The sequence below is a fragment of the Lonchura striata genome, chromosome 1 (genome assembly GCF_046129695.1).
Source record: "Lonchura striata isolate bLonStr1 chromosome 1, bLonStr1.mat, whole genome shotgun sequence".
NCBI lineage: Eukaryota > Metazoa > Chordata > Aves > Passeriformes > Estrildidae > Lonchura > Lonchura striata.
The window spans coordinates 8429642-8451744 of record NC_134603.1 but is presented as its reverse complement, the minus strand read 5'-3'; the positions used below and the strand labels follow the sequence as shown (position 1 = coordinate 8451744).

Below are 22103 nucleotides of genomic sequence, written 5' to 3'. Positions count from 1 at the left end.
ACTGACTTCCAAATGTGTTTTATTTTTATTTCATGTTTTCTCCCCTTTAAAAATGTGCACTCAACAATTTCCTTATACTCATTATCTGACACTGTGTATTTAATGTATGCTCATAGGTTAATTCTACAAGGCTAAAATTATGCTGTGTACATTGCTATGATTTGTATGCTTATGATTTTCTGCTTTTATTATTCCAGCTTATTAATTATGCAATTTTCCTGTTTTAAATATCTTAAAATAGTGGTATTTCTTTCATGTGGTTAAATAATCACACACTAATTTATACCAGATGCTTACAAAGACAATGTATACAATCTAATTATAAATATATAATATACCCTGTAATTTATTAAGCAAAGGTGTTTTCCCTTTCATGAGTTGTGACTGCATTGTGGCCAATGAGTCATATCTTCCTAACAGGCTAAGGGCTCACTCACGTGAAATCAGTGCAAGGCTCAGAGTTCAAGAAGTACCAAGAGCTTTCTCCTGGGGCAGGGACAGGCAGTGGACCTGCCTGAAAAACGTGTCCATGTAAATTATAGAACAATAGAATTATTTAGGTGGAAAGATCTCTAAGATCATTGAGTCCAAGAGTTAATCCACCACTGCCAAGTCATCACTAAACCATGTCCCTATAAACTAAACCAAACTAAACCATCACTAAGCCATGCCACACTTATACACACTTATACATTTTTTAATCTCCTTCAGAGATGGTGACACCACCACTCCCATGGACAGCCTGTTCCAGTGCTGGACAACTCTTCTGGTGAAGAAATTGGTTTTGATATTCAATCTAAACCTCCCCTGGCAAAACTTGAGGCATTTCCTCTTTTCCTATCTCTTGTTATTTGAGAGAAGAGACCGACCCCCACCAGGCTACAGCCTCCTGTCAGGGAGCTGTAGAGACTGGTAAGGTCCCCCCTGAGCCTCCTTTTGTCCAAGCTGTACAGCTCCAGCTCCCTCAGCTGCTCCTCATCAGACTTGTGCTGCAGACCCTTCTCCAGTTCCATGACCCTTCTCTGGACAGGCTTTAGCACCTCAATGACTTGTAGTGAGTGGTACACTTTTCTAAGTCTACTGATTTTTCCAAGTCAGAGTATGTCTTGAAGGTGGATCTTTTTCAAGCCAGTTTATGAGTGTATGTATTAAATGCTGAAGATAAAACAGGTAAAATAAAGTTAACACAGATTTTTTACAAGGTAAAGTAATCGTAAAAAGAAATGAAAATAATCTAAAATGTATCTACAAAGAGAGAAAAGAAAATCAGGAGAAGAAATAAAACTTCATTTGTTTTTTCATCAAAGAGTCTTAAAATTGTGAAGTGGGTATTATGCCCAGTCAATGTGCCCAAGACACACTTTTCCAAGTTTAAATCTTCTGAGACTTTGAAATTGGGAAAAAACTTTAAGTGTCTTGAAATATTTCTGTCTGGAGTAAAGCAATCTGATCTGCTCCTGCTGTCTGTGTGTAGCAGAGTGTCACCAAGCAACCCCACAGGGCTGTGGTTTCACATCCAGAAGATAACCTCACACACAGTACAAATGTCACGTATTTCATTCTCTGGATTAGGAAAAGCCAGCTTAGAGGAAGGAAAAGAATCTGCTAGCAGGCTTCCAGAAGAAACATTCATTTTGATCACATTTCTAATTCTGGTGCTGCCATAAATCTAGCAGGAGACAACCTTTACTTCTGACAGCACTCAAAAAAGAACTGGAGAGTAAATTCCAGTGTGCTACGTTATTGGCAAGTAGAACTCTTGAATTTAAGGCTAAGACACGCAGGTGACACATAAAACATTGTTTCCTCTGCACGGTTCTCAATCATGTTCCACCAGGGAAGACAGACCAAAGTCCTGACCAACCTGTCCAGAGGAGCTCATCCTGTGGATGAGGCACTAAGTGTTGTGGTCTGCATCTGCTCTCACCACCTCAGGTGAGCAGCCTGCACAGCCCTCTCTACCTCCTCGTCCTCTCCTGCAAGTGTACTGACTCCCAAGGAACCAGAGAGGAGGAAGGATGAGCAGAAAACCCCAAAATGAGGCAATGAACCCCAAAGCTCATGAGCCTTTTGACCAAACTCGTCACTTCCACCAGCAAAAGCTCCCCTTTTAATTTCTCTGAGACCACTGGGGACGTAAGGGACTGGATCTCGCTCGCTGCCTCAACAACTGCATCATAACATTAATTTTTTTCCTAAAAATCAAGTGTTTAGGGCTGAAGTCTGGCTTGGGAGGGTCTGTAAAGCATCCCTGGGCCTTACCAGAAGTAGGGATTTGCCCCACACAGGCTACCACCTCCCAAAGCATCATGAAATATGGAGCTCCCAGCCCTTGTGCCTGCCCTTACTCACAAGTTGATGGTGCCTGTGGTGAGAGCAGTGACAACCCAGCGCAGATCCAGGGTTTTGAAGGGGATCAGGATCATGCTCACATTTGCTGCCAGCTCTCTGTAGCTCTCAGGATAAACAAAGTGGTGAGTGGTCTTGCTCCCAACATCTGATTCGTAGCCAGCAGTGGGGGCACGGTTCATTCTGCAGCCCAAAAACAAGAATTGAGACAGAAGAGGAATTAGGTAAGTACAAATACCTGTGAATTTTCACCAAGCCATTTGCTTGAGGTCAGGAATGTGCTCCCATGGCTAAGGGGATGCTATATGCAGGGTCTTCAGACAGCCCTGAGAGGGTGTAGGGGTCCTCAGGCAAGCTGGAATTAGCATAACCCATGTGACTGAACAGTAAATGAAAGCTCAGCTTTGATGTGGAATTCCTTGGACTGAACAGGAGTGTATCTCTGAGCACACCCCTGTGTTCTCTTTGCAGTCATCAAAAGAGTGGTGAGTCCATGAGGATACATCTCACTTCATCCTGAAGCTGCATACTCCAGCTGGTGAGAAAACCATTGCCCTGAAGTACATCAGCTTGACTTCTTGCAGTTCCATTTCCCCCTTATCCATACAGGTGTATTTTTATGTCTAGGGTCAGGGTAATAATATGCTGTGTGTGACAAAAGCCAGTGCCAAATAGACACAAACACAGTACAGATACAGGACCTGCTTCTGACCATTTACTCAAACCTTACTTTTACTTTGTAGTAGGTACTCCAACTCCAGCAGATACTCAGGGTCACTCTGCACACACATGGGGTGTTTAAGGAACTCTGGGGTCAGTGCATGGAGATCTGCCCAGGGCCTCCAGGACTCAGTTAAGATGTGTTGACCAAACAGGGTTACCCTGCCTTCTGTTGGATGTATCACAGATTAACAGAATCAGGGAATATTCTGAGTTGGAAGGGTTCCACAAGGATCATGGAGTCCAACTCTTAAATGAGTGGTCCATACATGGAACAGAGAGGGGATTTCTGAGCTCAGCACTGCAGAAATGCCTCTATGCCTATGTTCATTTCTGAAAGCCAATCTGGGAACACATCAGCAATTCTCTCCCTGATGCTTTAGCTCCTCAGTGGCAGAGATTTGCATATTTCTGTGGTGCAGCACAGTGCACATTAGAGATCCCTGAAGCAACTTGTACAAATCCATGGTGCTGTGCAAAACCATGGAGAAACACCTCAGTTGTCTCTGAGCAAAATGCTTTTTTTTTTTCCTGCAATAACATTATCTCAGCTCCTGGCAGAAGCACAGGGAGGAAAAGGAAGGATGTAGCTGACGAGGTAATGAGGAACATCATACATTGCCAGACAACATGCTGCCCTGGTTAATGATAACAGGAGAGGAAAAATCTGTTTATCAAGTCTATGCCAGGCTGTGTTATTGCAGTTCTCCCCCAGGTGAATTACTTAAATTTCTTCTGACTCCCTTCAAGGGAGTTATTAGTGTAGTTAGAATATCCTGCCAGCCTCCTGGATTTGTTACTGAGTTCCCTGTTATTGCCTTCCCTGCCAGAGACCCACACCATACTGTGTAGAAACACTGGAAAAGCACGGGACTTTCTGTGTTTTGCCTTGAGATTAGTCAGTCAAAGGTATAAAATATAGGTGTTTCTTTCCAGCAAGACAAAGACAAGGGTGACATGTTGGTCATTTTTAATCTGCCTTTGGGTCTATGTACTTTTCTTGCCACCCATGGTGGGGCTGTCGGTGCCATACGGCCAAAGGCAGCACTCACACCCAGTCTCAGCAGGAAGGACAAGCAGGAACTTCCTTCTGTCCTGAAAACAGATAGTTATACAAATAAAAGTGGGCTGTTTGGAAGCAAAGGTGCCCCTCAGACTCCTTGGCTCTCCCCTGCACTTGGCTGTATTGCCAGAGCATGTGGAAGTGAATTTCAGGTCGGTCACCAGAGATTTTGTGTTTGATGCATACAGGACTCACCTTCTCTGCACAAATTCTCACAGTGAATCCTAAAACCTTGTGCAATCCTTTCAGATATGGCTTAGGATTGTTGAAACATAAATCTGAGACTGAAAGAGTCATTAAGTCACCCAGAGTTTTGCCCTTGCCAGGGATGGCTGGCATGGGAGGGGCAAGGCCTCGGAGCAGAAACATGCACCTGGGTGTGTTACTCTTGAGTTATTCCTGCCAGCAAGTGTCCTTTCTGCACGAGTCTAGAAATGTAAGACAGGCAGGATAAGAAAGTCCACACAGGAATGGGGCTGCCTCTATATGGAAGGAGTTAAGCATAAATGCACCACAGCTTCCCACATTTGCAGCTGCCCCACATTTACAACCTGTAGGAATAATGTAGAGGGCTCTCCCTTCCCCTTCATGGATCTGAAGGTCAGGTTGATGCCTCTGTTTTTGGGGAGGTGCTTTTGGTGGGGAGCAAGACATAAAACTGCAGGAAGCAACTCCTGATATGATTTGTGAAGATGAAGATGTCACCTAAAGACTCTATGCCATACTCAAACCACATGAGAAGCCGAGGTGGCTTAAGAGTTCAAACAGTGTTGATCTTTTGTTGATTTGTTCTTCACTTCAGTACACAGCTTCCTACTAAGGCTTTTGTTGCTTTCGAGAGAATAATCCTACATGTGGCATTTCAAGAGCAATCTCTCCCTTCCTGCCCTTTATAGCTCTCCAAATTGCACTGTGCTGGCAGCTGTGGTGTGAAAAGCAGATGACACATTGGAGATGAACTTAATCCAGATATTTTGGCTGTCCTCTGAATGATAAAACTCTGCTTACCTAGTTCCTGCTTGCCTTTCAGTGGAACAAAGTAGACAACCTTGTTGCCTCAAAAGGGAGAGGCAATGCCATCCTTTACAAAGTACCTGCAGCCAAACAGGTGACTCCTGTCCACTAAAAAGTGTCTTTGGTTTCCCCACCCTACCACTGCTTAAGAATGAATTAGTGCAAGAAAGTCAAATCTAATAAGTCAGCCAAATATCTAAAAGATCACTTGTGAGCACTGGCTGCAAAAATAACTTTTACTCATAAGTGCAACTCCTGTATTTTTTAACACAGGCAATTGTGGACTGTGCAGAACATCATCAATACCTATTAATGTGTTTTTTGTCCAGTCTAAAACATGAAATGATATATCCAACACACATATACCCCCTGAAACTTAGATTTAAGTACCAGGTTTCACTGGACAGACGCTGAAACCTTGTTTACTCACTTGTCCCCCCCAAGTACCAGTGACTATTAGGCAGCAAAGGCATCTGTAGCTGCGTGGTTGCCACGGACCTGAGCACGAAGTCGTGGGAGTCGATGTCGGGGCCGTACTGGGACTGCCGCAGGTTGCCCGAGTTGCCCACGACGGCGCAGCGCCGGCAGGAGTCGGAGCCGCGCTCCTGCAGCGGATCCCCGTCCCCGGGGATCACCCCAAACAGCTCGGCCAGAGTGGCATTCAGACTCCTCGGAGCTTTCTCTCCTTGCAGCTTCTGTGAGGGAGAAAAAACAGCCCAGGTTACCAACACAGGCAGCTTTTCTGTCAGCTAGAGATGGCTTGAAGTGTCTCCTCAAAGAGCAATCCCACATCTACCCACAGACACTGCCTTCTGCAGTACAAGGCTTCGTGTTGGGAGCCAAAGTGTGAAAAAAATCAAGTGGAAAACTCCTTAACTTTTTAAACTTGGCTTCCTTTTTCTCCTCCTCCTCATCAGATTCCCACACTTCCTCTATCTAGCTATGGTAGAGCAGATCAAGTATTTTCCCAGAGGCTGGCCTTAGCAGAATAAATGTTCCTCTGGTGTTCTCTAAGCCTAAACCCAATCTGGGTCAGGTATTTTCTGTTAGAATATGTGTGACATTTCTTTAATTTATTTATGTGTAAGATTCCTTTTAACTCTCCTATAAAGTCTCAGGGAAGCTGATGGAAGACAGAAGTGGCTGGTATCCCTGCCACAAATTTTGGCATATGCCAAGAGTGGGAGAGGGAAATGGTAAGTGAACTGTGGAGGAACCAGCTGCTCATGCAATAAGAAGCTTTACTAGAGCTAGCCCTGAGGGTTGGAGATTTATAATCATCTAAAAGAAAACTCCAGGATGAAGAAAACCACCCGGACCTTGGTCATTGTGTCTGTTGCCATGGAGGAAAACTGTTCTGTAGCAGCTCTGTGGTGCATGGTGGAAACAATGGCTGGACTGGGGAGGTACAGGCAAGGAGCTGGGCAGGTGATGGTCAGACACTCCCTTGCTGGGGCTCAGCTCTCTGAGATTTACTGAAGAGGTTGGCAGTACTGGCATGCTCACAGACACCATTGCTCACCCTCGGGGTGCCACTTGCTTCCAAGCTCACAAAAGGAGAATGGCTCCAGCACAAAATGGGCCAAAAAGGCTCTGTCTTGCTCTGCCAGCCCAGGACATGGAAAGACAGGGAGGAAGAGAGCAGAAACATCTTTTCCCACGACTCCCAGGAATGGCCTGAGCTAATTTGGCTTTAGTTTCCAATGTGTTTCCCTTGACTGCACCAGGAACTGTTAATTTGTCCTGCTATCTCCCTCTCACACACAAACACAAACAAGTGAAGCACTGTAATTTTTGTTTTAATTCTGTGCTCTTTGCAGGACCTTATTTGCACTGAATTGAACAACAGGTCTCTGGAGCTCAGAGCTAGAAGATGACATTGAGAACTTGAAACAAAGAAGACAAAGAAATGCATACGCAGACTTAATCTTCCCACTAATCCTCCCTAATCTATATACTTGTATATGGACTGCACAAGGTGATTAGGATGCAAAGTAATTAAGATGACCAGACAAGCATTGTAATTATGACTGTGTATGTCACTATTCAGTTCAAGGCTCAATTATATAAATAAAAAAGGTCATCTTCTTAATTTGTGTGTGATCCAACAAATACATGGCCACATATCTAAACTCTTGTGTGCTCTTTATGAATCGAAGCTAACCTCATCTTACTCTGGATATGAGAAAAACAATGTTAGAAAAGCTGCAGCCTTCAAAATAATTTGAGACTTCATAGATGTCACAGAGTCTAGTACAGATGTATAATGTAGTAAAATACAATCTTTTTTGAAAAAGGAACTTATTTTGAGTAATTTGAACACGCATTTACATATACCATATAATTCTCTCTCTCTCCATAAAGATGAGCTGACTCTTAAGTGTCTTTAAGAAATGAAAAGGAAACCCACCAAAATCTTATTCTTGAACTGATTTAGCCTGAGAAAATTCAGAACAGGAAGGCAATTTTCAGAAAATTCCAAGTACCTGTCTGCCCTTTTTAAGATACATTTTCTTTTTGTCCAGAAAAGAAAAGGGAAAAACATGGGGTAGTGATGCATTTTTGCTGCATTAAGAGAGTAAGAAACTTTCTGGATAGGTACCTCCATTTACACAGCTCAGGCATCTACCATTCTTTTATGTTTCTGTCTAGAGTAAGTCCACTGCAACTGAGCTGAGACATGGGAACCAACATCAGCCTGAAAACAGGACACCATTGTCCTACAACCCCTCTGTTGTACACAACTCCATGGGAAAGGCCATTACTAATGCTAGAAATTCTCTCAGTGACCTCAAATACAGTGATGACATTATTGCACTGTGTGCTGAACATCCATACAATGAGACATCTATCTATAACTTATTTTACGTGCTCTGCTTTGATTTCCCAATGATTATCTGATTGAACTCTATGTTTCAGGCCTAATCTTCTATCAATGCTCTTTAATATTTCAGGAAAACAGAGAAGAGGAAGCAACAAGGCTTGTTAACTCCAAGGCATATTCAGCTTGTAAAGGTTCAGACTTAACATGCAGCCAGTTCCTTATTGCACAATGTTTGCTTGGCTTATTGAAAAAAGACCATTTTAATAGCATTACAATTACAAGCCGATTATAGTTCACTTTCCCACCCCAAATTTTTGTCTTTTTTTTTTGGAATATTGTTGTCTCTACCTTTTTTATTTCCCCTCCTTATCAAGCTCTCACAAGTCTGGCCTTTCCCATAAGGAAATCAGCAAAAGCAGAGTGGAAGTCTGTCCATGCTGTGCAAGGCAGAGCCACTGCAGTGCCATGTGGCTCTGTTAGGACAGCATCCTGTCTCCAGGTTGTGTAGATGTGTGACAGGGACATGTGTATGGATATAGCTGCTACAAGTGGCCCTAACTACACTGAAACACTTGACCCCTGTGTCCTGAGTGAAGTGGCTGCTTTTCTCAGTAGTCTGTGCAAGTAATATGTGTGTTTAAAGAAGCAGTTCAACTTTTTGTCCAAATTCATAAGGCATCTTAACCCATCTTGTGTCCACATATAACATACCACTCAACAGTCCATCTTCCCTCCTTAAAATATTTGTGTGTCACTTGGGAGTCAACTCTCCACCTTAGGTTGTTACAACTATACTTGGGAGTTCAGATTGAGAAGTTTCCTAAATCATCTCCCAGCCTTAGAAACTCTCCATTTCACATACAGAAGTGAACTAGCTGGTTTTGCATTGTATTTTTAAAAAGCTAGCAAGAAAAAAAAAGGCAAGAAAAGAACACTCAAAGTTCATGCACTCCCTTTCCTCACTCATGAATGGCTCTCCAAGGAAGAGCCTGGTGTTCCCTCCTCAGCACTGTGCACACTCCCACTAAGGATGACAAGGGATTTGCTGCTTTTTTAAACTTCACTGGGCTCTACAATACCACAACATTGACAGCACTACCAAGCAGCAGTGCCCAAAACTTGGCTAAGGGGTTGCAAAAGGAAAGTGTGAGTTCAGCCAAGGCTGCTCAGAGCTAAGGCTTGGAGTGGGGAGGACACAGCTCCAGTTATGGAATCACAAAATGGTTTGGGTTGGAAGAGGCCTTAAGGATCAACTCGTTCCAATACCTGTGCCATGGGCAGGGACAGGTCCCATTAGACCAGGTTGCTCCAAGCCCCATCCAACCTGGCCTTGAAAACTACCAGGGATGGGGCATCCACTTCTTTGGGCAACCTCTGCCAGTGCCTCACCACCCTCAAAGGAAAGAATTTCTTCCTAATAACTAATTTTAAACCTGTTCTCTAATAACTAATTTTAAACCTGTTCTCTTCCAGATTAAAGCCATTCCCCCTTGTCCTATCAGTACCTGCCCTTGTGAAAAATCCCTGTCCAGCTCTCTTGTAGCCCCTTTAGATATTGAAAGCTGGCAATAAAATATCCCCAGACCCTTCTCTTCTTCAGGTTCAACAACCCCATTCCTCTCAGTTTGCCTTTACAAGAAAGGTGTTCCAGCTATCTTCCTGGCCTCCTCTGGACTGACTCCATCCACGTCCTTCTTATCTTGGGGCCTCAAAGGAGTCAGGAGGACCTCAAAGGAAAACTCTCCTGGCCTACATCCTGCACCCACAGCCAAGTCTGACAGCACATTAAGCACAGCTTCAAACCCCCAAATTATTGGCAGGGAGAATAGATGAGCCTGCAGTCATGGGTGTGATGTGGATGCAGGCAGAACCCAGACCAAGGCAGAACCCTTGGGTGGACAGACTGGTACAGCTGTGGCTGTGGCAGCAGCCAGCACTGGTGAGGCAGCCCTGCCAACACACGGCCAGGCAGCCTGGGGCAAGCTGGGATAGCAATACTGGGGTTTGTGGCTTTTCTAATTTTTTTAAACTGTTTTTCAAAGATAAAGAGCAAATGAGAATCTCTTTTGCACAGCTGCTAATTGCCTCACTGCTGCTGTTTGGAGGCAGTAACACTCATAAAACACTTCTCAGCTGCAAGATTAATCCTAGCAACAGTCTGGTGGGGCAAATCTCTGTTCTACAGATTCAAGGAGAGCCTAAAAGGTAATAATTTTAAAAATGCATCTTTGGTCTGGAAAAAATGGCTTAATTTTTGTTATATTTAACGTCCTTCAATTACAATGCATGTAAGAGCTGAAGGGAAAGAATAGAGGAACAGTCAAGTGTTTGAGCTTTGTTTAATGTTCTGTGTAGTCAAAAAATTTACATTCTCAAATATAAATATATACATGCACATATTCTGTAAATATCACACAATAATATGCTGAGCTGCACAATTTCTGACTTCCATGGTTGGTAAGGGTCAGCTCTACACTACTCTGAGCCTCCTGCTGAGAGAGACCTGTGGGTTTGGACCACTCCACATCCATCTGTCCTCACCATAGGAGGAGCAGCTCCAGCCCATCTGGACTTATGTGGGGGCTGCCACTGAGGGTAAGAGGTGGCCCAGGGTCAGGTTCTTCCCATATGTCCAAATGTGGTTTAAATATCACACTTAGAACTAAGCAGCTCAGCTGCAGGTGGGACTAGGTGGAACTGGGCATGTGGCCATGCACCAGCGCCTGGAGCCTAGCCTGGATTTGGGATTTGGTACCCCCTTCTGCAGTGATCTGGTAGCTACATGCTACCTTCAAAGTGCTGAGCCCTCTGTATTGCTTCCAAAGTGTCACAGACAGCGTCCCAGTTTCAAAGGAAACTTCTGATGATCAAAGTATTTGGACACATTTTCCTCAGAGAACATTCATAATGCATGACTCAGGTGCCAAGCAGCTCTGCTGCTGCCTTAAAAATCAGTGCAGCTGCCCCAGCTTCCCCAGCACGTGTTGGGTGGGGATGCCCCTTTGTTCACCAGCTGAAAACAAATTTTTAAGGCATATATTAGATTTTTCCCACAAACATAATGAGTTTAAACTAATATTTTCTTTTTGATACACTAATAGCATGGCTCCAAGACCTGATCTTTCTTCCAAAGAAAATGCAAAACCCTCAAACGTTGTAAGACTTGAGATAAAAGGTCTTATAACGTGATAGTTTATGAACAATGTGGTACAGAGAAGATTGCCAGGAAACTCTGAGCCTAAATTTACTTATCACAACTGTTATCCATCAACCTCAACATCTGGGCTTAGAACAGCAGGTTCTGATCTCCTATTTTTTATACTTTCTGACCACTAAGAACAATGCATCCACCCCTTAGAACAAAACAAGAAAACTATAAATAAATGCTGTGCTTTGTCACAGCAGGTAATTCTTGCCATGTATCCTTATATATGGGTTACAAAATTTAGTGAGAACATCCATGTGTGTCATGATAAAACAATGGAAAGCTTGCAGGTGAACCAGCTCAGGGAGGTGGAAAAGAAAATATAAACAGAAAGGAATGTATCATGTAACACCAGGTGCCACCTTGCAAAAACACTCTCACAGTGCCTGAGCATAAGATGAGAGAAGGCAGAGGAGAAGGAGAGAGAGAGGAGGTGGGAGACAGGAAGGGTGAGAGGGAGAAAAACGAGGAAGGAGTTTCTAACAAAATGTTCACAGCCTGAAGTGTTATCAATGCCCAGATCCTCCCTGAGAGTAGAGGATTCCAATTCAACTTTAAGTCACAAAAAGTACAGAGCAGCTGCAGGGGTGTACATGGGAGAATTTGAGCCATTTTTTGCTACATGATAATGAAGGGACAGTTTATCAGCTGTGTATATTTAAGCAAATGAGAAGCAGGAAGCAATCCTGAAAACATCCCCCTTGTTTGCATGATCAAAGAAACAGCCAGGTACATTTTCAGGGGCATCCCCATGCAGCAAGATGAGCCACTACAGGGATGGTGGCACTGACCTTCTCCCCCCTGCTCCTTCCCACCTGCACAGGTGGTCACACTAAATCCAGTATACACAATCAGTTTTATTCAGAGCAATCAGGAATATTTCCTTCTAAAGGTCACATCCTACCAGATTGGAAGTGTTCAAACTATATATCCTCCAAATAAACCAGGAAGCTGTCTGGCAGCCATGGAAGAGCTGTAAGCAAGAGAAACCACCCCATTCTTTGGTCCCAAATGTCCCTTTGTCTCCAATACTGGTCATTAACCTCTGAAATCAGTCTGCACTGTCCTGGAGAGATACTAATGCTGCAGGACTATTTGGATGAACAGCACTTATTATTCACATCTACAGCAACAGGGTTAAGGTGGAGGGAGGACAGACTGAGTCTGGTGGACAGGCAAGGGCTGTGTCTGCTTTTAGGGCAGCACATCACACAGGTCTGCCCATGACAGGGAAGTCACAGCCATGTAATAAAGAGCTCCAGTGCATCTCAGAGCCTCAGGTACAACAACAAAACCACCACACTGTCTGAAACCAGCTCCTGAGAGTGAACACACATTCCTCCCCCTGAATGAAGTTTGAGCAATCTCAGGTTTCCTCATAGCTCCTTTTTATGTACAAATATAGCAAAAAGTCACAAATTATTGAGTTGGCAAAGCACACAAGAGTGAAACATGGCCATGAGCAATGTTTTCTTAAAGACTGGCTGAAATCTCAGAATTGCTTTGAAGATGAGCCTAAAAATGAACAGCGAAAAGGGAGTTGCCCTCAGGATGCACCTGGGAATTATTTACTGAAGAAATGACACTCTCTTGGAAAAGCTTACCAAACGCAACATGTACATAAGGAATCAGTTGCAATAAGGAGGTGAGGCCACATCATGCCTGGGGTTTACTCAAAACCATCTTTCAGAGTCAGGGCACTTTCTCCATCTACTATACATTAGGGCAAAGACTTTCAGTGAGTAAAAACTTCCAATACACAATGCAGTTATGGGGGACATCAAAATATTTCACACGTCCTGATTGAAGATTGAAAAAGTCTAGGAATCTTAAAAGATTTATTTTTATCATCTGAAAAATAAAATTGCTTTGATTTTGCATTTTGAAGTGGTGTATTCCCTTTGAACATGATCTGAACAATAAAAGAATGAAAACACTAAAACATGATTAGACAGCCCTGAAAATTAATGAACAGCTTTTGTTTGGGATGGGGAGGGGAGACTTTCGGCTGTTCTGAAAGTCAGTTTTATTTCATTTTGCTGAAAAAGAAACAACCCTCCTCTAAAAGAATCTGTTTCAGGTTGAGCTGAATTTTTAACACACTGGTGAGGCCACACCTTTAGTGCTGTGCCCAGTTCTGGGCCCCTCACTTCAAGAAAGGACACTGAGGTGCTGGAGCAAGTCCAGAAAAGGCAACAAAGCTGGTGAAGGGTCTAGAGCACAATTCCTGTGAGGTGACTGAGGCTGAGGGACCTGGGATTGTTCAGCCTGGAGAAAAGGAGGCTCAGGAGTGACCTTGTCACTCTCTACAGCCACCTGAAAGGAGGCTGTGACCAGGTGGGAGTCAGTCTCTTGTCCCAGGGAACTGGCAACAGGAAGAGAGGACACAGTCTAAATGATTTTGGGAAGGTTTAAGTTTGACATAAGGAATTTCTTCACAGAAAGGGTGATTGGGCATTGGAATGGGCTGCCCAGGGAGGTGGGGGAGTTACCATCCCTGGAAGTGTTTAAAGAAAGACTGGATGTGGCATTTGGTACTCTGGTCTGGTTGACAAAGTGGTGTCCAGTCCTAGGTTGGACTTGATGATCTCAGAGGTCTTCTCCAACCTGATTCTATAAATTGAGGAAGCACTGCTTCTTTTTTTTTTGCTGTTTCACTACAAGAAGGAGAATTACACATTCAGACTTCTGTACCGAGTCCCAAGCTTCTTCTTATTTTATTTTCTATTTCCTAAGAGACAGTGCATTCAAACCTCATGCTTAAATAAGTGAGTTCTGAGTGCAGAATGCAGAGTGGCTTTGCTCATGGTGTCCATGAATAACCTCATCCTCTCATTACTGAGCTCAATCTGGTGTATGTCCACTCCTTTGAAAATTGCCAGTGGTTAGATCAGCCCAGCTGCCTGATGAAACCTCAAACCAGGGCAAGGTTAAGGACCTGAGCTTGCCATCTTCCATGCTCAAAGCTCCAGCAAAGCCCAGAAAACAAACACAGGGACCAGAAGGAAAAGTGTCTGTAAGCTGTAAGAAAAACCACAAGTAATGGGAAATCAAAGTCATGGCCAAGGGGCAGGTGAAAGGATACAGAACTTGGAGTACTTGAGACTCATTGCAAAAAGGAGGGCCTCATCATAAAGCGGTCATTTACACAATTAAAGATGGCAGAATTTAGTGACATTTATTTTTCAACATTAAATGCAACAGCCAGTGGAGTGAGAAGTGACAAATCTGATACAGCCTCATTGCCACAGCACCTGACATCCCCTCCAAAATGCAAATGTCCCCACTGCAATAGTGGGTGCCTGTTGGAGAGACCCCCTCAGGATGCCAGAGAAGGCCTGAAAGCTCAGGATTTAACAACACGGGTTGTGCTCACTGCAGGCTGTGGGTTCAGAGAAAGGCATAGGGGACACTTTTTCTGGAAGAGGGGGAAAACATGTGCAATGAAACTGTGATTTTACTGGGGTTGTTGCAGCAGAACCTGAAATTTAGCACCTCAGCAGCACAGCCACAAGTAAATCAAACAACTGATGTCTTGTTTCAAGAGAACATAAGAGGGGCTTTTGTTAGGCAAAACAACAGGATGCATCTTTTCCCTTCTGCGCTTTAGGCACATCCTCTCGCTTTCATGATGCTTGGATCAGGCTTCAAGGGGTAGCTGGACCACCCTGCTCAAGGATACACTTGGGGCTGGATACACTTGGGGCTGTTCCTTCCCAGCAACCCATGAGCTTTCCAGATCTGTTTTACACCCTCAGCCACAACAGAGAATGTTCTCATACACATGGAATACATAATTTCCCATTTAACCTGCTAATTATTTACATATCTTATGGTAGGGAGAGCCACTGGGTGAATCACACACTTCACGATTAGTTTGATTATCCACCTTGATGAATGGCAAAAGTCCATCTGAAGCAGAAACAGAGGGGTTACAAAGCCTGGTCTTTGGAAGAGAAGGGAGAAAATGACAGTATTGACATTTGCAAATTCTGGATCTACCACCTAACTCTGTCAGGGGCTTCTCTAGCTTGGAGCAAGTGAATGTGCACTCCAAGCCCCCCTGAGCTGAACAGCAGCACAAAGACCCACTCCTTCCACCTGTGCCTTGTCAGCAGAGACAGCAAATGCTTTGGGCAGAAAACATCTCTTTCTATGTGCTTGGCACCCCTGGAAGCCTGGCACCACCACTGTCACCCAAAACCTGGGCTGCATCCACACCCCCCACTTACCAGCCACCACCTGTAGCTGTCTTCTGGGATCAAGGCATTTTGTGAGGTCAGGAAAGGTTGCATAGTTGAGTTGAACCTCTGATCGAACCAGAGGGAATGTCCCAGCTCTGAAATGCACGTGCGGCAGCTGCAAGGTCTCCTGGGGTACTTGAAGAGTTTTTGTACTTGCTCTGAAAACTGCACCACGAGATGTCGGGGGTCCCAGGTGGCCGTGCTCGCCTGGTGTGTGTAGTTCAGCAGGAACGAGGTCGCCATGATGAGCAGGAAGGCGAAGGTGACCATTTTCACATTCCTCCTCCTCACAACCATCTTTGCGTTCTGCCCCACCGCTGGCCAAGAGCAGCGCAGGGTCCAACGTAAGGCAACAGGGAAAGGTGCAGCCCAGTCACCACCCCAGGCTGAACTGGTTGGCTCCTCTACTTCCAGCCATAAGGGAGAAGCTTCATCTTCCCCAAATGGGCTTAAAAAGGACAACTTGGGTATTTCCTTTCACCTTCTCACACTGCTTCAAAGCTCCTTCCCGCCTCTCTTTGTCCTGTTGCTAACCTCTCCTGGTGAGGGTTTACTGAAGATAGACCCTTGTCTTTCTGCATACAGAAATTAAAACTCAGGTTTTGTGTGTGAGAGCAAGCCATGCATTAAAACAAGCAAATTGTAGAAAGAATTGTATTTTCTTGGAGTTTAATTCTTGAAGGATCACATCATCTGGGGTTGTACATTCCATCAGAGAGACATGCTCCAAAGTCCATTTAAGCCATGGAGAGAAGTTTGCAACCTAGGGACATGCAGACAAAAAAGGAAAGAAAAATGGTCAGATTTTTTTTTTTTTTCATTCCTCCCAGCCCAATTTCTCTGCTTTTCCCTCCCCATCCCAGAACTTCTGATCAGGTCAGAGCCCTCGAAATGGCAGCCCTGACTTCAAGCTCTGCTCCGGTATTTGCACACTGAGGGGTGTGAGGGTGAAATTTTGGAAAGGGCAGAGCATCGACCTGTGGACATAGAGTCTCTTTGTATTGAATCAGCCTCCTGGCTTTGCTCTGGCCTTATTTGTATTACAGTTTGTAGCTATTTGAATGACAATGAGTCACCTCTCTCCTTCAGGCTGACCTTGATAGCCACAAGATATGCAGCAAAGTATTCATAACTCAGAGCAGCTGAACAGCAAGCACCCAGCAAAGGAGAGAGGAGCAGGATAGAGAGGAAGATGAATCAATCCTTTTCTCTTTTCTTTCCCCAGCCAGCTTAATTTCTTAAGGATTTGGATTGTATTTGAGATTAGAGAAAGCCAAGCAAGACCAGCTCATATGTCCTGGGACAAACAGAGGAAATGAAAGTATAAATGGCCTTTGTTTCACATGGAAAATTGCTCTTTTTTCTGTCAAGGAAAGGTAGGTGATAACAGCTTGACTCCAACCTAGGCAGAGAGGCACCCAGAGCTGCTCTCCCTTCACCTCCTGGCATTGCCTGCCTGGCAGCAGTGATTTAAACAAGTTTTGAAAAGTCATAAAATTAATCCCTTCATCCCACAGTGTTTTGTGGGAATGCCATTGTGGGACAGGCATTGTTTAGTGGGAAGAAAAACATGTTGTTTATAAAACTTCAGATGTCTACAAAAAGTCCCAAAAGTGCCATTGCTTAAATAACACTCTTTGTTTTGTTTGTTTGTTTTCTTTAAAGGTAGGAAAAAATCAGAGAAACAACCGTGTCAGAATATGTGCAATTTATGAACAGTGAAAGCCCAGTGAGAAAAGTCTCACTCCCTTCTCAGCTGCGGACTTCAGACCAGCAAGGAGCCAGCAAAACTGCGACTGTTACCATGAAACCTCATCATTTTAACCCATTTCTGTGCAGGGCATTGAGGCAGGACCCCCCTCACTGCATCACCCAAATGTGCTGTTTATCCAGCAGGAGGGAAGTGCAGTGCAGCATCCCCAGCTTTCCTGCTGGCTCCTCTCCTGGGGATCTGCCCCAGGCCAAACCGCCTTTGTACGGGTTTGACACAGCACCTTGGAAACAGCTTGGATTTTGGCTTTTAGAGGTGGTGTGTAAATATTTACACAGTCCCATACAGCCAGTTCCAAAAACAGGAACCTCAGACCTCGTTTTTAAGCCTCTGCCCCAGGTTTCTCCTCCTCAGCACGTGATGGGCAGCATGTGCCCTTCAATTAGCTGTTGTTTGCCAAATGCCTCCAGATTTATTTTAAGTCTGGCCCCTCCACAAGCACTTACAGGAGCTCGAGGGCTGACAAGTGGGTCAGGCTGGATAACAAAAGGCTTTATTAACCCCATCTGCTTGGGCTCCTTGCACCAGTAAATCAGGCAGCCATCCTGCATTCGCTTTAATGCTGCAGAGGGAAGTTTTTACACTAACCAGAAATCTTCTGAAGTATTCCTGGGTAAAATTCAGGAATCCCAACCTTAGAGACGTGATGGGGATGCTGCCACTGTGCCATGGAAAATCAAAATGAGCTCAGAGAGCAGCCCCAGTGCACAGCCCCATCCACGCCAGCTGCTCTCTGCGCTGCAGAACGGCTCAGACACGTTTGCTTTCCTAGCCTGGATGTAATTGTGAGTCTAAACAAAAACACAGCCTCTAACAACCCAAAAACATGCTGAATCCCAGAAGCAAATTGATTTTCCATTTATGGAGTGGATAATTCAAGGGCTGCAATGCTGGCGGGTCAACCCCCCACTGCTGTCAGTGCTGGGCCAAGGCAGTGTTTGTAAACACAGCTCCTGCTCTTCTGCTGCATTTTTAAGAGGAGAAGGGAGAGGGATTATCCAGCCTTTCTTGGAAAAGCCTATAAAATGGAGTATTGTTGATAAAACAATTCTGACCTCCAAAACAAGCACACATTTCACCAGGTTTATTTATTTATTTATTGTAACTCAGCTAAGATTAAATTTATATTTATAACTCCAGGAGGAAGAAACCCAAACCCAAACCAGTGTTTACACAGTGAGCTACAATGTCTTCAAATTCCTCAAATTCCTAATCATCCTGATTTTTTAGCATGTGATGGGAAGGTAAGAAACCAGAGTTCTTAAGGCCCTTTTTCCTTGTGGATATGAAAATTTGATACTCTATTTTAATTCTTACTACTTACAGTTTCCTCTGAATGTTAATGCTTCCTATAGATACTTATGATAGAAGTATACATACAAATACACACACACACACACACACACACACACACATATATACATGCTGACAGAAAGGCTCCAGGGACTATATATCTAGATTTAAAGCCTGAGGAAATTGATGACTGAAATGAATGTAAAACTTTTTTTTGAGTTCAGTGTGACTTGGAGCATTTTTTTTTAATATATTTCTTAAAACAGCTGGAAGATCCAACTCAGACATTACTTTTATTCTTCACATCATCTTGTACCACATCTCAGACTATCTCTGTGTCTCTCTCCCTCCCTCTGCTCACACAAGATGCATAAATCTTTGGGAAAGCATTTCCACAGGATTCACCAAGGTAGTGGGAAGTGGAAGGTCAGGGACTGTTGTGGGAAACCATGTAGGGATGCCAACCCCAGCTGTTGGGAATGTTTCACTTCTGGATACTACTTGTGATAGTTAAATTAAGCCATTACAAGTAGTGTGATGTCAGCCACAGTCCTTATCAGCATCCCTGGCATGACCTTGGCCTTAGCACATCTGTGAACAGCCTACTTTGTCCTCAGACCCAGAAACAATTTCTGGGGACTTAAGGTAGGGAGATTGAGTGCCCAGCCCTCTCCCAGCTACAGTCCCCTGAGAGATGAGCAGAGCTTAGCACTGCATGCCTGCAGCTGTGCCTGTGCACAGAGATCCCAGCTCAGACCAGGCAAGCAGCAGGTTAAGCTACCTTAAGTGATTGGGTGCTTAAGGTCTTATTTCTGGTCAGGATTTTGCCTGCTACCTTCCCACTCCTCCCTCTTTTAACCATGTCACTGTCCCCATGAAAGGCAACTTTGTGCACCCTGAGGCTGTTTATTTATGCTGGTAATACCCAGTGATGTGCAGTGCAGGGAAAATGCAAAGGGCCATTTCCTGGGAAGAGCAGAGAGGCAGGATCAGAATAAGAGACAAGTTCCTCCAAACTCTGTCCTGAGTGCAGAATTGGGTCCAGGGTGATTAAATTGTTTTGAGGATTAAGCTTAATCTTCTGTCTACATTTAACATTGTAAAAGATACCAGGCTCAATCAATAGTGATTGTCGTCATTGTCTTCTCACGTTTTAGAAAGAAGGCAAGAAGAGCTTTTTATTTGCTTTTTTCTTTTTTTTTTTTCCCTCTTCCAATATAGATTTTATTTGCATTGTAAACTCATAATTTGAAGAATGGTCCCTAGTCCCCTGCAAATCTGGTAATCAACAAAGATAAAAACACATCAGTACAATGGTCTAATATAAAGCAATTATTAACGCCTTAAGGAAATATTTTTTTACAAATCCACTTCCAAATGCAATGTATTCTCACTGCACGTGTCAGGTTCTTTGACAAACATACACACCCACAAAGGAGCACAGAAAGAAAAGGGGAACCTAAATAATGCTCTGCTGAGCTGCTGCCAGGCCCATCCCAGGAGCCATGAACTGCACCAGCCCAAAGGAGCCCCTGTGTGGGGGCACCAGGGCAGGTGGGACCTGACACAAGAACTCAGAGAAGGGGCATCCTGCCTGCACCCTCCCTGGGCTGGCCCTGCACAGCCTCAGCCTCAGGCATGAAACTCACCCAGGTGAGTCAACTCTGCCTTTGGGACTGAGATATGTTGCTGCCTTGGCATGGGACAGATTATGGGGTACAGGGCTTGAAGAGCATTTGAGCATTACACAAGGTCAGCCACACAATATTAGCACAATGGTTAATTATTTAAAATTTATTTTCATGGATGGGCCTTAGACAAAATCCATGAAGAAAATAATGAAAAAACATTGAGAAAAAATCACCATATTACTACCACTCATCTCTCCACACTGTAAATGTCCCAGTACATTGGTGTTTGGTCCCTTTTTGATGCCTACTTTCCTAGCAAAGAAGTGCTTTGTACCAGCACCACGTTGAGGAGATCTTTGTTAGCCCATGTTAGATGCTGATGGTTCAGAATCCAGCTTTTCTGGTCTGTAACTCACATTAAAGCCCTGGTGTGAAACACACTCTCAAGTTGGAAGTTGCCAGCATTTTCCAGACACAGCACATGCTCACAGGCAGAAGAGCACAAAGGCAACAGGGAACAGCAGCATCCCAGCACAGACATTGCCAGTGTTCCATGCAGGGCTTGAGCAGCTCAAAGGTCCCAAAATCCTTTAGACTCAAACTCACATATCCACCTGTCCTGTCAGAATATGGGAACGGACAGTGTGACCTGCATCAGCTCTCTCATGACTGATGGTGGCCACCACACAACCTTTGAACATCCCACAGTATTTTACTACTGGAAACTCTGCACTCAAAGCAGTAAGTTCAAGATTTGCTGCAAATTTGGCTTCAAGAGGATGTGCTGAGAAAAGCCTCAGCAGCAGAACTGCAAGTGCCCATTTTCAGAAGCAGCTCAGATTCCTGCCCTGTAAAACCCACAGGGATTAAGTAGTTTCTCAGCTAAGCCACTGACAGGTATAATGTTATAAATTTGGCAACACTGACACTTTGTCCCTAAGCATCCTTTTTGCCATTTGAGGACTTTTTTCCTGTCCACACTTCTTGTGAGCAGCTACTTGAAGAACCCATGGTCTCAAAGCCCTGGCCTGGGAGGTTAAATCTTGCCTTACTGTACCCAAAAGGGCCCACAGCAGCCATGAAAGATCTCGTTCTAGGACAACAAAAAGCATGTCCCAGGAAAAACACATAAATTATAAATTCACACACAGGTCTGTGCTAGGCCTGGAGAGAAACAATGGAGGGAACTGCTCCACTCCAAACCACAGGCTTGTCTGCCCTACCCAGGCTCAGCAGCGCCTGCCTCCCCCTGACTGGAGCTGGCTGACATTTAGAAAGAAACTTTTCACTGGTCTGACACCTCACCAGAGACCTCTGAGCTTGTGCTACATGAGACAGAATGTGAATTACAGGACAGCCTGGCAGACAGTCAGAGCTGAGCACAGGGAGTGAGTGTGAATCTTAGCCAGAAGATGGTGGGACCCCTGTCAGACCCCTGCTCCATGGCCCTCAGCTCCAGCAGGTCAGTCCCACCAAGCACTGAAGGCCTCATGGAGACATAACAGGGCCCAGCACAGCCTCTGCAGCCTGTTCCATGCTCTGGCAGGCAAAGGTGAGCCCTGCCCTTATAGGGCACCAAAAGCCACCATGTGACACCATTTTGGAAAAGCACAAGCTGCCACATCCCTTTCCTTTCTTCCATCCATCCATCCATCCATCCATCCATCGACCCCTTAATTACAATATGGATTCCATATAATTCCTCATCCCTGCAAGTGTTCAAGGCCAGTCTGACTGGGGTCCTGAGCAGCCTGGTCTAGTGGAAGGGGTCCCTGCCCACAGCACAGGGGGCTGGAACTAGATCATCTCTGAAGTCCCCCTCAACACAAACCATTCTATGACTAATTAAAATCAGATTGTGTTTTGTCTCTCAGAGCTCACTGGCTCCTTTCTCCTGCCCATCATTACATCCTGACAGAGATGGCATATGTGCTGCTGTCCTGTGTGCTCACAGACAGAAAAGCAGACCCAAGTTTCACCTGCCATTTA

The 22103-nt window shown here is 44.5% G+C and overlaps 1 protein-coding gene across 2 annotated transcripts in view; it reads right to left on the bottom strand.

Annotated features, from left to right (window-relative positions):
• The window catches only part of ST3GAL1 (ST3 beta-galactoside alpha-2,3-sialyltransferase 1), an 80584-nt gene that overhangs the window by 11760 nt on the left and 46721 nt on the right, over positions 1-22103 (bottom strand). For both annotated transcript variants that reach the window (XM_077781923.1, XM_021542387.3), the window contains 3 exons: positions 15408-16182; positions 5645-5841; positions 2353-2532 (listed from right to left, as the gene is read on the bottom strand). In XM_077781923.1, the coding sequence (XP_077638049.1) occupies positions 2353-2532; positions 5645-5841; positions 15408-15716 (686 nt within the window). In that variant the 5' untranslated portion in view covers positions 15717-16182. The remainder of the gene's footprint in view (positions 1-2352; positions 2533-5644; positions 5842-15407; positions 16183-22103) is intronic.